At 46.8% G+C, this 17,103-nt stretch overlaps 3 protein-coding genes across 4 annotated transcripts in view; 2 read left to right on the forward strand and 1 right to left on the reverse strand.

The window, feature by feature from the left end:
* Positions 1-10,692, reverse strand: part of LOC113211844 (E3 ubiquitin-protein ligase AMFR) — a 30,988-nt gene extending 20,296 nt beyond the window's left edge. The window contains exon 1 of the mRNA XM_026430358.2: positions 9,750-10,692. Coding sequence (XP_026286143.2) covers positions 9,750-10,079 — 330 coding nt within the window. The 5' untranslated portion in view covers positions 10,080-10,692. The remainder of the gene's footprint in view (positions 1-9,749) is intronic.
* A 117-nt stretch (positions 10,693-10,809) lies between these two features.
* Positions 10,810-16,889, forward strand: LOC113211824 (uncharacterized). Of its 2 annotated transcripts, none has more exons than XM_026430326.2 (8): positions 10,810-10,854; positions 10,939-11,207; positions 11,452-13,216; positions 13,314-13,454; positions 13,529-13,660; positions 13,736-13,989; positions 14,091-14,239; positions 14,330-16,889. In XM_026430326.2, the coding sequence occupies exons 3-8, from the start codon at positions 11,491-11,493 to the stop codon at positions 16,203-16,205; spliced, it is 4,278 nt and encodes a 1,425-aa protein (XP_026286111.1). In that variant the 5' UTR covers positions 10,810-10,854; positions 10,939-11,207; positions 11,452-11,490; the 3' UTR covers positions 16,206-16,889. The 2 variants fall into 2 exon arrangements, with proteins under 2 accessions (XP_026286111.1, XP_026286110.1); XM_026430325.2 differs by having other exon boundaries at positions 10,811-10,854; positions 10,939-11,098.
* Positions 16,245-17,103, forward strand: part of LOC113211832 (nudC domain-containing protein 2) — a 1,995-nt gene continuing 1,136 nt past the window's right edge. Inside the window, exon 1 of the mRNA XM_052270841.1 lies at positions 16,245-16,253. Coding sequence (XP_052126801.1) covers positions 16,245-16,253 — 9 coding nt within the window. The remainder of the gene's footprint in view (positions 16,254-17,103) is intronic.

The raw sequence follows: 17,103 nt of genomic DNA on the forward strand, positions 1-17,103 counted from the left end.
GTGCATATGGTGCAGACATAAACAGAAAAATGAGAGGAATGGCAAACATTGTAAATTTTAAGAACACAAAGGAACTTTTACATTATGCAAATAATTCTCGCAACTATACTGTTTAGCGGTGTTTTATCCTTGGCTCGCAATATGCCAGTGGTGATGTGTTGCGATTAATAATTTTCTCCTAGCACGCGCTGTCAAACTCGTCACCGTCATCGGGCGTTCGTCGTGTCCCCCCGCGGGAGCCGGCGCGTACCATGTCGGTTCCACCGAGAGAGGCTCTGCGCTCCTTAAAACCCCATGACGACAGCGCCATGAGCGCGCGACGACGCCAAGGTCGACTCTCCACTCCACTTCCATGAAATTACTACGTACGGGTCCGGGCCCGGCCGTGTCCCGTCCAGTGCTCCAGGCCCGGCCCGCGCCGCCCGCGACCAGAGAGGGGCCCAGACACGGCGGGGACAGTTTGCGCGGTTTGTAAAACAAACGAGACAATATTCAAAAACTATTCCAGATGATATTCCAATAGTATTCCAAATATTCCACTAAATATTTTCAGATATCCCAAAAGTACTCCAGATATTCCAAACGTATTTCAGATATTCCACAAATATTCCAGATATTCCCATGCACACCAACAAAATGGTCGACCCCTCGGTAAAATCGAATAATTCTGAAAGATCGCTGGCCAACACCCTAGTAATGAATGAATGAACCATATGACCACAACCACGTGCAGGTCGGGTCCTCCAGCCGGCTGTACAGCAGTGGTTCCCGCAGAGGCTCCGGCAGAGGCTCCAATCAGAGCGCGCTCTTTCTCCTCCGCCGGGACACGTGCGCGCGCGTGCACGTGAGGCGACGGCCAGTGGCCGACCCAGCCGCGGACTCAAGTGTGTGTACTGCATGAGAGTCGGCCTATGCCGCCCGGGCCGGGCCGCCCGGGCCGGGCCTCCCGAGACCGATTGGCTGAGCCGACGCTTTGCAATATCATTCGTTTCACTGAGCAAAATGTGTGACAAAAGCAGGAAAAAAACGAGCTTTCCCGTGTAATATCGCCTGCAAGGGCACACTCACAGCGCCCGTCTCGCTCGGAGGGTTACCTACATCACCGCCCCCGGAATTCCTCCTCGCAATAAAGCGTATCATGTCTGCAACATTCTATGATAATAATACAGAGAGGGGCTCTTCAATCGCGGCAATGATAAGGAACCGAGTAGCCTCGCATATGTTTTAATCTGTTTATTTTCCTTTTTTACTTAATTAGGCGTCAGCAGAATGTCAGCTGATGTGGGTCTAAGGTTCACTGACCATAGAAACATTTTGATCACATTCTATCACATATATATATACTGCTACCGAATCAGGTAAACTTTTTGCGCTTTACTTAAAAATACACGAGTTAAGAGAGGCCAGCATGCTAATGTTACCAACTTGTCCCAGTGGGTCAAATGCACGTCAAATGAGTCAGCGAGCCACCCGAATACTAAAAGACTTGTTGAAAAACAACTGACGTGGCCTTCTTCAGTCCTCGAGGGATGTCCCAAACCCAAAAGATCTTAAAATTAAGAAATGCCCTCAGACTGTCAAGAATGTCTGACTTAAAAGTAAGCTATTTTGTACCACGTTCGCAACAGTGGGACTGTTCCTACGCTTCGTTTTTTAGAGCAGGACAAGTAGTCAGGCCGAGGAGCCACATAAGGAGAAGTTTGGCCACGAGAAGCTCCGTCGGCCTCTAACCCCCATTTCGATCCGTGAGAGAGGTGGCCAATCAGATACAGGAAAGGGGGAGGGAGGAGAGGAATGGGGTTTGCCGAGTCACCCACTGTTCGCACACGTAGTCGAATAGCGGGCCGCGTTACACATGGTTACACACTGCGACCTGCACCGCGACCACTCCGACCCAGCCCAGCCCAGGCCGAGGCCCAGGCGAGTGCAGCGCGTACTGGATAAAGTCAAGGTCGGGTACCGGCATCGGAAACTCCCTTTCCCCCTCCCTTTCGGTCTTTTGGTGTCATGGGTGCAAACCGTAATACGCTGCAGTACGTTCCTCGCCCCCAAAATGGATATTGTTACTTCTCTGTGAAACAAAAGAGTTGTTTTCATACATTACCGCAAAAATCAAAGCAATTCGTAGTGTTCTGGATGCGAGACGGTTGCATCGTTAGTTATTTTTCAGTTCGTCACTGAAGTAAGTAAAGAAAAACGGACGACATTTCATGCTGATTTGCACCAAAAAAACGTGAACCTTTCCTCTTTTTGGATTTTGTGAACACTGCCTGGTGCAAGCGGGTCAGGTACGCAGGCTCTTCCAAAAGGCTGGTGCATTGCATGGTTCAGAGATAGCTGAAGGAGCAAACCAGACGATTTTCACAAATAAATAAATAATGTGTGTTTCTACGTTTTGCAGAGTACGCTGGCGGCGCCACGGCGCCTCCGCTGCGCTCTGCTTTGCCTCCCTCCCCTCCTCCGCCCACCTCTCTCCTTCTTTCCACTGCTTGTCTTTGGCCACGCAAGGACAGACCTCAAGTTCAAGGTCATCCAGTCGACGGCCCAACCACCCCGCTCGGCTCCAGTTTTGGCTCCAGCACCGCGCCCAGGGCTCCAGTCACAGAGTATTGGCGCCAATTTGGCTTCCGCAGCACGCTGGTGCCAGTATTTGAGTACACGTCGGCATCTAAGATATGCCTCCACCAAACCCAAACCATATGTGTCGCGCATGGGCGCGTTTAAAAATTTGATTGGTCCTATATTTTTTCAGCCCTAGTGCAAATTAATCAACTGTATTTAACTCAGCTATTATAGGCTAGTAGGTCGTACGGCCGAACTTCGAGCTCCTCAGAACATCCATCTCATTACACCTCATAATGGTTTGGCAAGTTTAGCATTATTTCATCCGTAAAAAAAAAATTATAGTGTTCAAAACAGAATTCTAGATTTGTTTTCTTCTTGCGATTGTTCATAGATTCTGTCTCGAATTCTGAAAAACTTTCCCGGGGCACGGCAAATATTCGCGTCGCTCTTTGTTCTGGAGCTGCCCCGCCGCTGCAAACGCGCCGCGCCGCTTTATGGATGGGGAGCGGGTCGAGGAGCGGGTCCATGACGCAACATCAATGTATGCAGTTTCCTCGTGGCTCGCATACTGGATTCGTGAAAAATTTCCTTCACCCCCACCCTCCCTACCCATCTCACACCAGTCAACTCATTTGCTGAACCGCGCGCATTGTAATAAAAAGAGGTGTGAATTTTCTTTGGAATTTCGCACAATGCGCGTACGTGCGTATACAAATGGAAATTCACACTCCTTGTGTGCGACATTCACCACACACTTGTGTTTCCTGTGTAATTCGCGTACAGCAAGCGCGCGACATCGCAAATTCGCACGTGGAGGTTACGGTGGGTGCGCGCTAAACCGGCCACTTTATGAAAACGGGGGAAAAAACTAGTCAAACTCGACTTCAGCGAGCGTTTCCTTTTTGTTTTTTGCATCGACCGAAGCGCCTCGATCCCGCAAAGGAGAATAGAAATTATAAGCGCGGCAATGTGTGAGAGGCGCCGGACCGACACGGGCAGCGTCCTTCTCACTCGCACCCCTTTGCCACGCACACTTCTTTTATCAAGCTTCCGAATGGAAAATAATTGCATGTTAACTGCCGCCGGCTGCCGCGCTGAGCGTGAATGCCTCTCTTCTTCCTTTTCCTTCTCTCTTAATTTCTTTCTAATGGAAAGAGGAGGAAAGAGGTGCGACCGCGTGCTGATAAAGCAATAAGCCGGTGCGAGCGAACTGTGCGGAACTGCGAGGCGCACACCGAACAACAGTCCTACCTCAAACATTTTGGCCGTGGCATTCCTTAGCGTGTGTCTATTTCTCCGTCCGTCGCCTGGCTCCCTTTCATCTCTCCCCTTTTTGGTCGCGGGCTGTGTGCGTGCGAGAGAGAGAGAGGGAGAGCGAGTATATAAAGGAGAGAGAAAAGGAAAGAGAGAGCTAGAGAGAGAGGGGCGCGGAGACAACACATACGCCCTTGGCGACCCACCAGCTGGCACCGCCGCCGCGCCGGCCAGGTTGGTGGGCGGATGGGTAAACATCGTGCGGGCGGGAGGAGCCGGGGCCGGCTCGATACACCGTCCAGGGCCCCGCCCGACGGGCCCGAGGTGCACCATGCTCGTACTGATGGTGGCCATCGCGGTGACGCGGTGACGGTGCCGGTACTGCAGGCGATCGTGCGCTCACGTCCGCCCACCATATGGTATGAACACTCTTAGTTCCTTACAAAGATCGATCTTCAGATTACGAAGAATTGAGGTTGTAACGCACGAAGGATCTGGAACCACCATACAAACGGATGTTCTTCGTATCACAAAGAGCACCAGTTTGTGTGCATACGCACGTGCTCTTCGTATTACATGAATTTTTTTGTGTTACAAAGGTACGTTTACGAAGATCAGTTCTTTGTAAGAAACTTACAGTGAATGCGCGACATTCCTACATTTGAAAGTGCGTGCGAAAAATGTTACTCAAATGAGGATAAATGCGGATAAATGTGCACTCACAAAATGTCTGCTCGCCCAAAAGTGGACGTATAACAATCATGTGGCAAATTTTTCATTGGGTATGCCATACATGTATGTGACATGATTGTGACTGTCACACGCGACCTTCTACTGTCGTGAACGACAGAGTATTAGGTTAATTACACGGGGCTGCTCGTATTTGTAGAGGGGACGGACGCGGCGCGGGCTCTAGGATGGTGCTCTAACAGGCGGACCGTGAGCATGGTCGCGTGTGCGTGTGACACTGCGATAGCCAGCCGGTTAGCCAGCCCCCCTCGGCGGCGGACCCCGACCGGAGCCCACGGCGGCGGCGCGGGCGCAGAATGAGCGTAATCACTCGCATTACAGAGAGACTTCCAGGCCGAAAAACAGGGGGCCGGCCACAACCATAAGGAAAACACACAAGCAGAGGCGCGGCGGGGAGGAGGAGGAAGCGTTTAGCGCACTCGTGCGTGTTGACACCCTGCGAGCCGCTTCCGTCAGCGGGCGCAAGACAATGTCTCTGATAAAAATAAACGAATGAGTTGTTGAGACCGTCGCGCCCCCCATCTCTAAAGGAGGAAGAGGGCCCGGAGGAAGAGGAAACAGCAGCCTGCAGCCCAGCAGACGCGGGACGCGGCGCGGGCTACTCGGCCGACGCGCGACCGCCGCCGCGCCGGGCCAGCGCGGGCCAGCGTCACCGGGAGGGCCAGGGCAGCAGGGGCTCCCGACAGAGCGCCATACCACTGCCCTCCTTCCCCACAACCGGATTCCGCGTTTATGCTCGGGAAAAGCGTTACAGCAGGCTGCTTGGCTCCTAGAAGCGGCAGGTCAGCCTGGCGCGAACTGGGACGCGGGATATTTTCGCCTTTTGTTTTCTGTCTTATCGTTTTGTGACTGGAACGGCTGTTTTCCTTCTTTTTCCGCCGGTGAGTCTTCGTCTTTGAGTGTGAAAAGGTGAAAGAGATGCGAAACTGGGAGGAGTTCCTAACATCGGCAAAAATGTCACACATTATCAGAGCAGAAAAATGATCGCGCCGGATATTTGTCATCGTCACAGTTACAAAATATTCAAATGAGTACCAGGAAAAGGTTTTGATCCATTACCCACCGTGTCAATAAAATTTGCGACCGCCCACTGGCTAGAGGTGACTTTACCCGGTCCCTGTTGAATCCGGCCGGCTGATCTCTCAATATACGAGCCGGATAAGGGGTCATCCAGACAGTATAGGCACTTTATTCGACGTTACGAAACTACTAAGTTGTTCAGCACGCATGCAAGCTGTCATAGCGCCTGGTTGGTAGGCAACATCTTTCATGCAATACATGCGTGTAATGCGGGATGGCCTACCGTCCGTCTCGCAGGCGCGCACCCATCGCAATTTGGCGAAGGAATCTGCAGAAAAACGGACGAACTATCTGGGCGATCCTCGTTTAAAAGTGCATTCCGGACCTCGGACGCGGCCCGCGGGTAGTGCCGACTTATTGAACCGGGTATAAGTAATTCGACACCCGCCCACACACTGTAAGTTTCTTTCAAAGAACTGCTCTTCGTAACGTGCCGAGGATTTGAGCCCTTTGTAGTACAGACAGAACGGCTCGGCTTTGTAATACGAAGAGCACGCGTCTGTTCACAAACTGGTGCTCTTTGTAATACGAAGGAAATCCGTTTGTAATATGTGGTTCTTGATCCTTTGTACGTTACAAATCCAATCCTTCGTAATATGAAGACCACTCATTGTAAAGAACGAAGAGTGCAAATTTGCAAGTTTTTGCCACAAACGCCAGCATTTGCGAGCAAACAATAATAATAGCCGCTCAGTCGCGGAGGGGTCAGGCCGAGTCAGGCGAGCTCTCCGTCGTGCACGGGTCCGTCATTCCGGGTTTGCTGAAAAACGGTTATTGCACCAATGGCGAAACGCGAATTTGCCTAGTAATCGTGTCTGTAAGCCTGCGCGCCTGCCGTCGCCCGCGGCACGCTTGTTTGTCTTTGCCATATGCACCACAGTGTGCATGCACGCGAGCGTGCGCTGAAAGGGGGGGGGGGGGCTATTTGCAGGAATGTTCCGCACATTTGACCGGCCTCGCGGCGGCAGCGCCTCTCGATGCGTTTTCGCGTAGCGTCGCCAATGGAGGCGATAATACGGTCGTTTATCCCAAGGCGGCAGGACTTCCCTCCTCCGCCGAGGCCGGCGCACCGCAAGCCAAGCAAAGACGAACGGATACACACAGGAAGGATGCTGCGAGCAGCTGCAGCAGCTGTGGGGCCCGAGGCACGCATCGGCATCTCGGGGGGAGAGGAGGAGAAGAAGGAGAGGGGGATGGAGGAGATAAAGAGAACGAGCGCGAGAAAGGGAGCTCTCCTGGACCACTTCCACTCTTATCCGGATAGGAGCAGGGACCCGTGAAGTCCCAGCTGGTCGTTTCGGCTCGCCCGGCGCCAGGGGCCCGACCAATGGTAATCCACTTTCGCCACCGGAAGGGACACTGCCGATGATCAACGATGGAAAAATAAAATACGCGCGAAGTAGTGTACCTCTACGAGGATCTTTAAACTTCAAACCGCTTTAAACCGGCTACAGGCGCGCAAATCTCAAACCCGTCGGGGTATTTTTGAGCCATATTATGGGACTGTACTACACAACAAACATAACAAAAATTGGCATCGCTATTATTATTTTTTTGGCCACAAAGCGGCCCATCTATTCATTTTTTGTCGTCGAAATATTTTTTCTAGTTGTGTACAAATAAAACTGTTTGCACCACAGCTATTTTATATTTTTAACCGGGAGTTTCTATTTGTGTGCAGCGCATGTTTGCAGAGTAGGTGTGCGGGCGACAACGCGCCGGAGAAAGGGCGCTGGCGGCGCAGCAGCAAACGCGGCCGCGCGGAGTGCGCACCGCCGCAGAGTGAGAGGCTTGCTGCTGAACGCTGATTCTCGCCAGGTTTCCTCTGCCCGTCGCCATCATGATTCAAAACATGGGGATGTTTCGCGACCCATCACAAGTAGTGGTCTGCTCGCCTCTGTTCGCGTCGATGACTGTTGTCAGTGTATCTTTTATCAGAGGCAGCCCGCCGCAGCCCGCCGCAGCCCGCAGGCCCGCCGCGCCGGTGACGGCAGGGCAGAGCCGGCAGAGCTATCAGCGCCGCCGTATCGCGCTCTCACACACGAAAACATAAGCGGCTGTAACATAATTAGCGCAACGCTAGGAACGGAGCGATTTGCTACACCGGCGCGTGCTGCACGGGCCGCCGCCACCATCGGTAACGAAACAAAAAATAAAAATATGTAGAAACATAAGGGGCTTGAGATAACACACGACGCGCTCATCCTCATCAAGTTTTAAGCATACTCATTGTTTTCCTGGGCGAGGGGGGGTGCGAGTTTTCACTTAGTATGTCTTTCGGTTAATTTCACCACAGATGGGTAGACATTTTGCGTTCCAGTATATAACTGTTCTACGATTGCAAAGTACTGGGGCCTCGAAAAAACAAGTAAAAATAAAAGTCTGTTTGATTAAAGACCATCACCACGCAGTAACGCCAAATGACCATGATAAAAGCCAACCATCATTCTTTTTCCTTTATTTTCATTGTTTTCTTTTTTCCGTTACTTCTTCTAGCCGTGCGCGGGTAAAAGCTTGACTTGGCTAAGAGACAAAACATATATTAACAGTCTCTTCCGCTTTCTCGCCGTGTAGCGCGGCACAGAGGAGGGGCCTTTAAGTCGCGGGGTGTCCTCGTTGAATTATTAACGTCCTTAATGCCTTTCGCTCGGTGTCGGTGCAAATCGCAACGAAACACACCGCGGGCCGGGACGAGAAAGGGTAAAAGACACCGCCGCTGTTCGTTTTCGGGCGGAGGCAAAACATTTTTACGGCCCTCCTCATTATTCCAGGAGTCCATTATCGGCACACCGCAACACAACTACTTCAAAAGTGCTTCCAGACGATTATTGCCGCAACAGCGGTAAATTTGACATGACAGCCGTTTTCCAATGGAAAAAAAATCTCCTATCCTCAAAATAGTACGTTAAAAGCTAAATAAATGATGATGATTGAAATGCCCGAACTAAGCTAGCCGCGAAGGTATGGCTTTAGAGCCGTACGGTTGGTGGGGCATGGGTCGGTTCAGGTCGGGACCGTATGGACACTCCACCAGCGCCGCACGGTGCCCCTCTTTGAGGCCGGCGCCGCTCTGCCCCGCTCTGCGCCAACTTACACATGCTCAATAATGCATGCCAGCGTCATGAGCGTTGCCGCCGCTGCAGCCCGCTCACAGTGCGCGTCGCCTCGCCCACCCACCCCCTCCTCCTGGACACAAGCGGGTTGCCTACCACAAGCACCCCGCTCAATGTCGGTTCTACGACGATGGAGGTTTTTCGGAACAGATGACGAAATTTGAGCGGAACGGAACCAATCCCGTTTGCTCGTCCCTCACGAACACTTTTCATGATGATGGCTTTCTGCCTGAACGGGGAACGAAATCTCAGGCCGGAACAGAACGACAGGTTTCCATTCAGTTGGGAAGGGAAGGGGCGGGAACAGAACCAAGTTTTCCGGAACGGAACGAAGGGTCTGCAAATGGGGAGGCGTCCCTGCTGTACGGAACATATACTTTCTTCGTCAACAGCTCTTTGTTCCGTACCACGCGGTGCCTGCTGCGCCTTGCGCCTGGCCCACCCACCCCTCTCGTGAACTGCAGCGCACTCCCAGGCACTCCCACGCTGGTTGCCTACCACAACTTTGGCACGGAGAGCAGGGAAGACGAGGATATGTCAGAAGTAAATCAATACGACTACCTAGTCACAAGTTTTTGGCACTAGTGATGCCATATGAGGACGTCATCTCAGCATCAGTCACTCTAAAATGACTTCAATGTGGCTACCCCGTTCTCCTCGGGGCTCAGGGAGAACAGTTGGATAGCTTCTAGGTCAATGGGGGAGTGGACTGATTAATCCAACGGCTGCGCATTCCCCCATCCCCATCTGATGGACTACTGGGAATTCTGGGGATCTGCATAAGGCAAGGCATGAGATAACCAGACTAGAAAGCGGCTCAGATACTAACACGACAGTCTTCTTGGGGCACAATATTGGCAAGTGAAAATAGGTCAGGGCACTAATGGATGAAATGCATCATGAGGAGCATACCAAATATCAGAAGAGAAAAAAAACACCAGTGAGAGTGATTACTTTTTAAAAATAGGCTCCAACACATGAACTCACCCAAATACAAAGAGGCTCCTGCACCATGTACGTGACGACCTCTGCAATCTGGACACTCAGAGTAGGTTTGGCCTTGAGAAGTGGTGGTAGTTCAGCTTGAATTGTCCCTGGTTCGATGGCTTGTTGCACACGAGTAAATGCATGGTCTTGTATCTTCCCCGATGACGCTTGAGCCACTGTTTCATGTGGGGTAGTAGCATTTGTTTTCCAATTGGCTTCACTGGTGACTTGCACAGCATAGTAGACAGAGCAGGATAGTAGTGCAACACTTATAACTGTGTATGTTTTCAAACTAGGCAAAGGTAGCCTATCAACAAGAATCACAGGCATTTTGAGTGTGTCACATAACCTCTTTACCCAAGATTTAGAATGGGGTCTGGTATTTCAGACCGCAGTCACTTTATCCACAAATTGATTTCGTCACTCGTTGCAGGCACTGATTCGAGCAAACATCAAAGCAAATAGAGGTCTAAATTAAACACGACACACGGAAACAAAATATTTCATTTCGTTGCGCCCTCCACTTCCAAAGCCTTCTCGAGGGGTGCCTTGCGGGTGTCCACTGGTACTAACTAAAACGTTGTTGACACCAAATCACTGACACACAACACACTGCAGTCTGTTCAAAATGATGCACTTTTCCCAAATTCGTCTGCTGTCAATTCGAAAACAAAAACAAGTTGAGTCGCGAGAGGCAAGCCGAACTGCCGAACAGCGTCCACAAACTGACAGCAGCTAAATTTACTTGCTGGTGATGAATATCCTTCCAGATCAAAAAGAGGAACGCCGGTAACAAACGTCAAAAATTTAAAACTTTGACTCGTGAGTGGGCAAAATGACGCTCTGAGAACACCGCGCGTCTTCCCTTTCAGACGCGAGACCAACACGCGAACACAACAACGTCCGTCCCACACCACTCGTGTTTAGGTTTGAACAAGCGAACAAGCAGAAGCTTCTTGTCTTGGACGTGTCCCTCAGCAGTTGTCGAGATCGCCAACAGATGGCGTAGAAGACAGTGAACCAGCGCAACCTTTCGTCAGTCTCGGTAACTAGTCGCAATGCCACCAACACAACTTTGAACCGGTGAATTTGAATGTAAAGCGAAGTAATATTTTATTTATTTTATTTATTGATGACCTTTGAGGTCGAGTCTTCACGCGAGAGTTTAATGGGGCTGATTTTTTTCTAGGACATATCAAGATTGGTATCATACTTTTGGAAGATTCGCTCATCGCCCCCCCCCCCTCGTCGAAAACAGAACGAAGGTGCGGGAGGCGGCGTTTGTTGTCGTGTATCTTTAAACATTTTAATTAAAGCCATGGTTTGATCACAGTAAAGCCGTTCTGCAGGTATGTTTTTTGAGTCTTCCCTGTGTCTTAAGATGTATAAAATGGTCATCTTTTTTCAATTTTACGATGTTAATGTTTTGCTGTACCTTTCGATAAACATTAGTGTCAGGTTAGTTGGCTTTGTATTCGTGCACTATTCTGAAGATAAACTGATTTTACTTTTCTTGCAATATACTATTTTTGTTTCGACGAATATGCCTGGACTTCACTTAAATGATCAATTTTGTATCACCATACTTACATTTTTTAATGCCAACTGTTCCTATCCTACTTACTTTCTCTTTAGTGTATTATTTCTCAAAGCTTATTTCTAGTGCTTCATTATTAATAACCAATTGATTTCTTTTTCGCAGTTCTATATTTTGGTTGAAGGAAGTTGCCATCAAATAAAAATGGACAACCATAATTTTGAGTACAGTGACATCCCAGGATTTCATATAAATATTCCGAAGAACAATCATAGTGTACCAGCGGCCTTCCAAGATGATACCGAAGTTGCTGAAAGCTTTTCGGAACCTCACTTTCAGAATTCTTCTGAGCACTATTTTCAAGACAATGCTACTCACTCTCAAAGTGATCAAAAGCTTGATGAGCCATCAATCTATGACATTCGCATGAATGAAAATAATGTGTATGAAAATACCCATTGTAGTCAGGACACGTCTGATCAGAACAGAACGTCATATTGCCCTGAGATTCAAAATCAAAGTCTTGATAATGCTCCTCTGCTGTCATTTTCTGAAAATCTTCAGCAGAACCCTCATGAAGAGACTTATATTAACAGTGTCTCCCCAAGTCAAGGATTTTCTAGTCAATTTCTACCCGAACAATTCTCAAACCAAAATGTATTTCCTGATAACATTCAGCCATCAGGTGATGTGAATACAAATGCACAACAACCTGAGAATATAAGTGCTGACAATCCATCAGAATTTCTAGCTCCTAAAAAGAATGATGCTTACTTTCCTAATGCCAGTGTCAACCCAGAGGCAGATGCAAGTATGTATTCTACTCCTAATGAAGATCTTAATATGACAGGTTCATATTCAGAACCACCATTAGAAACAGAGATGGAGTATCCTGAGGTTGGCATAACTAGAAATACATCCTCTGGGACAGAATCATCTTTTGGGTGTGTAAGCCCGTATCTTCCACCTGTAGATGATCCTATAGGGAGCTTTGATAATGGAGAACACAGTACAGGCACAGCACTGCATGAAGTTGAAAATTCTGTTGATTACAACATAAACAATACTCCTGTTGAAGAATTAAATCTGTATCATTCTGAAGCCGCACTTCCTCAGCTCCAAAATCAAGAAGACCCAACAGTTTCAACTTCCAACTTTGTTAATCAAGAATCTGACCCAGAAAGTTCAACAAATCATAATAGAGAACAGGATGTCTCAGATAATGAGGTCCTCTTTGATAGTTTGCAATCAGTTGATGTTTCAAATACTCCCATCAGAAACCCAGAAGAAAAAGATCTGCTCTGCGGCAGTGATGTTGACACACCACAAATTTCATCCGCTGATGTAGATTCTTCTCTTGGATGTGCAAGCCCTCTCCTCCCACCTATAGATGATGATATTGAACATGAGGTCACAGGCACTCCACCTCAGAACATAGGTGAAAGAGAACTGCATCACAGTACCGAAGAGAAATCTGCAGCAGTAGAAGAAACAGAATCCCTCGAACCTGCAGATATTGATATTGGACGTGAGATCACGGCCACTCCTCCTCAGAACATAGGTGATAAAGATACGCTTCACAGTAATGAAGAAAAAGCTATCTGTGAAACTGTGTCCTTTGGAGATGCGGTAGAAACCCCCCCACCTATAAATAATGACACTGGAGCTGGCGTCACAGATGCACCATCTCTAAATGTGGGAGAAAGAGATCCACTTTCTAGTAGTGAAGAGAAAGGTAACCCTCTAGCAGTAGATGAAACATTAGAATGTATTACAAATAGTTTAGAGGAAGGAATTGAAGCCTCTAAAGAAAAAGAAAAGAATTCCCCAAGTGCTGAAAAAGTTAGAGCTCTTTCACCGATGATAACTCTTTTAGATGGTGACTTTGGAGAAGGGATTGAGACATTTTCATCCGCAGATAATAATGAAGGTAATAAATAACATGCTCAACCTTGTACAATTTTACTATCTATGGTATTTGGTATATTTGAGAGTGCCATAATTGTCCCCTCTTTTCTCTGTTGCAGATAGTGAAAAGAAATTTAAGACTGATGTTGAAGAAAACAGAATAGTTACTAGAGCAAAAACAGGCGCAATTCCAAATAAGACCCCACGCTTTATAGAAGAATTTGGTGATTCAGATGATTCATCTAAACATTCAGTTCAGAGTAAGTTTTATTTGATGTGTGTCTGTGCCTATGTGTTGGATATATAAAAGTAATTGGAGACCTTCATGTTTTAGTGGACGAGTGGGAGTATGAGGATGGTGCAGAAATTGCCCCCTGCAAGCCAGATCCTACTGTAACTGTGCACCAGGATGTTTTGAGGGTTACTGATGAAGAACTTGCATTTTACAAAGAGATGTTTCAATCTAGTAAGTAATTGTTCATTGTGCCAAACAATGCTCTTTACAAATTATTCTTTACTTAAAGTTTTCTTTTCTCTTCAGATGGAATTGAGGGTGTGCTCAAACTACGTTTACACTGTACTTCATGTGGTAGGCACATTGGAGCAGCCCCCAACTACATTCATTTAGGAAATCGTCACAAAGTTCTCCGTGTATTAACTTGTAATCGTTGTCGCTCCTTTTATGGTATTGGACAGTTCACCAAAGATTCTGATGGTTCAGAATTATACTGTCGATGGTGCGGCCAAGGAGGGCAAGTCATTTGCTGTAGTAGCTGCCCAAATGTATTTTGTCAGGTAAGATGCATCCTGAAACCTAAAAGTATATACCTAGTATGAAATTTATCTATCTTATTTACTATCTATTTTTTATTCATTTGCATACTTGCTTTATTTAGCCCTGTATTCGAAGAAATTTTGGCAATGTCCAATTAAATACCATAACTGCCCTGAATGAATGGGCGTGCTTTTTGTGCAACTATAAGGAGCTATGGCCATTACGCGCTATTTGCTGGGCTCTACTCAGCTACACTATGAAGGAGAAGAAGTAAGTACATATCTTTACTCCATGATCATTACTTCTTTCTTCTCTCAGTTTTCAATCGTCATCTAATATAACTTTTCCTTTCATTGGTAGGGATGCCCTTACCTCTAATGACCTTAGGAAAAATGAACGTTTGGAGGAGGATAGAAGTAAATGCTGTGGTAAAAAGCAAAGAAAAAGAAAACATCCAGCCAGAACTAGAGCATCTGGTTCCAAGGTCAATAATAATCTCCAGGTCAATGCTACTGTTCAAGAAGTTGACAATCCTGATGCATCTGCTTCTGCTTTTGATGAAAGTATCGATTTTGGTGATCATTTCCTCTTTGGAGGTGAAAACTTTGAAAATTCACCAGACATTTCAAATGTGGAAGGCCACCAAGAAAATGCCTCAGAAGAGGATGATTATCTAGATCTATCCCAGTTTGTACAGCCTATTCTGGAGGAGAAAAGTCCTAGCCATCCAAGAAATGCACCTGTCGCCACATCATCAAGACCTACCCCTCAGCTGGCTCCTATAAATCGGAATTACCGCCCATTAGCACCCAAACCAATAGTAAAACCGAAAACAAAAGCAAAAACGTTTCAACCTCCTGGCACTGTTGCACAGCAAGTTATGACCTCAGCTGGACCAAGAATCTTAATTAGACAAGGAAACCTTCTGCAGCCAGGGTTGGAACCTATTAATTCTCAGCCGAATAGAATTAATGTGCCTGTTCAGTCAGCTACCGTTTCTAGGCCAATATTTACAAGCAATAGTCAAGGCCAACCACAACTAAAATCAAGGAATCCTTCTAACTTCCTGAGTAATATGGATGGCGTCCGTTCCATGGAACAATTGCAGTCTCTTAATCAAGTACCTTGGTTTCGAGATGGGATTGACAGTATCCGAGCTGTGGGATTTGCATTAAATAAAAGGATAAGGGACCTTGAAGCTCGATTCCACAGTCTGAAAAATAAGCAAGATGTTGAGAAAGTTATGGTTCTTGGAAAGAAACTTGACAGACTAAGCAAAAAGACAGATCAGCGTTTCAAACAGATAACTTCAACTATACAATCACAATGTAGAAGTTGGGCTTACAAAAATGGTGGTGATCCTTTCAACTCTTATAATGAAGCTCCAAGTGATTGGGATGATGACATGGAGTTGTCAAAGCCCCTGGAAAAAGTAATGATTCCTGTGAACGCTTCAGCTCTTCAAAGTTCTGGAATCAGGCCTGGACTCTTATTAAGGCCTTGTGCTCCCCCTCCTCTTGTGAGGGTAAACAGTCCACTACCATTCCAAGGAAGATTTCCTCAAGTATCAATGCAGCCAAGACCGAGAGCTCCAGGACCCGTCTTTGTGAGAGGGCAAGTTCTCCCTGTGCGAACAGTCTTCCGTGGTGGTAATCAGCATCCTGCACCAAGATCCAGGTTCCCCTTACATAATCCAGCCTACCGCTTTAAACAGATTCAAAGCAACCCAAGGCCTGTTGTACCCCTTGTTGCTCAGAATGATGTTCTAAGGGTTGGTGCTTTCATCAATCAAAGGAATGGTCCAAACTCTGTCTCTATAAGTCTGACTCCAAGTAAACGGCCAAGACTTGATTCGGATAGCGATAGTGATAGTGATATTGTCGTTTGTCCAACTGTACCAGAACTTTTGAAGATGCATAATGTGAAACCTTGTCGAGTGCGCTTAGAGAAATGTGATGATTTTATTGTATCATTTTTGGAGAAACAGCAGCAAATCAGGAGCGAAAGTGAAAACACAATTGCTGTGCCTCAAAGTTGCATCATTGAAGAGGAAGTTATCTCCTCTGGCAACCCTTTTATCTCTGAAGTGGAGACTACCTTATTAGTTAGTAATATTAATGAAAGTATAGAAAATGATAACATAGTTAGTTTGAACGACACTACCAATTCAACAAATCAAGCTGCTAAGGCTGACAGTGATGATGATATTGAAATCATCAGTGAGGTGACTACATGAGATTGTTTAACTGTATGTAATTGACCTTGTTAACCCACGATGGGATGGGTTTTCTTTTGAATATATATTTTTTTTCCATTTGCTGGTTTTCATAATGTTTTTCCTCTAACAGTTTTACATAGATTGGCCTTAATGAGTACTGTTGTCATTTTTCTTTTTAATATCTATTCTTATCAATGCAAGTTATCCCACTTGCCACCACCCTTTATATTGGTTGTGATTGGTTGCAGCCCTTTTTATTATCTTTTGTTCCAGCTATTGTTCCTAGCTAGATGATTGGCACTGAACTCACCTCTGTCTTTGCCCGTACTAAACTACCCCAGTAAACACGTAACACTCACTTTAAGTCATTTGACTGTCAAAGTGAGTCTCTTTCCGTCTAAGTTTTATCTAGTCAGTCAAAATTTAGAGAGACGGGGACTTTGATAGCCAAAAACAGTCAAATGACTGAAAGTTAGTGTTATGTGTTCATTGGGACAGTTTAGGAACTCAGTGCCATTTATTTCTTTACTGATTTTCTATTATGAAATAATGTTGGCTAACATTTGCCTAAAGTGATACTGAATATTTGAGTTTTTGTTCACTTTTGTTTCTCTATCTATAATGATAATGATTAAAAGAAGTTAGTGAAATAGCCTTCTTTCTTTTCCTCATAAACTGCAATAAAGTTATATTTCACATGAATTTAGTTCATTATTCACAGCCCTAGGGAACCCAAAGAGATATTTGATCTTCAGTCAAAACCGGGGCCTTAAAAAGGCTCTACCCCCCGATCTGTAGCGAATAGATTCAAACTTCGCGCGCTTTTTATGTCAATGTTGGCAGTGCCTACGATCGAATTCGGATTCGGATTCGTCCTCGCCTTCGCCATATTCGCATTCGCGGAAGGAAAACGTCT

Source organism: Frankliniella occidentalis, unplaced genomic scaffold (genome assembly GCF_000697945.3).
Source record: "Frankliniella occidentalis isolate FOCC.00 unplaced genomic scaffold, Focc_3.1 Scaffold141, whole genome shotgun sequence".
Lineage (NCBI taxonomy): Eukaryota > Metazoa > Arthropoda > Insecta > Thysanoptera > Thripidae > Frankliniella > Frankliniella occidentalis.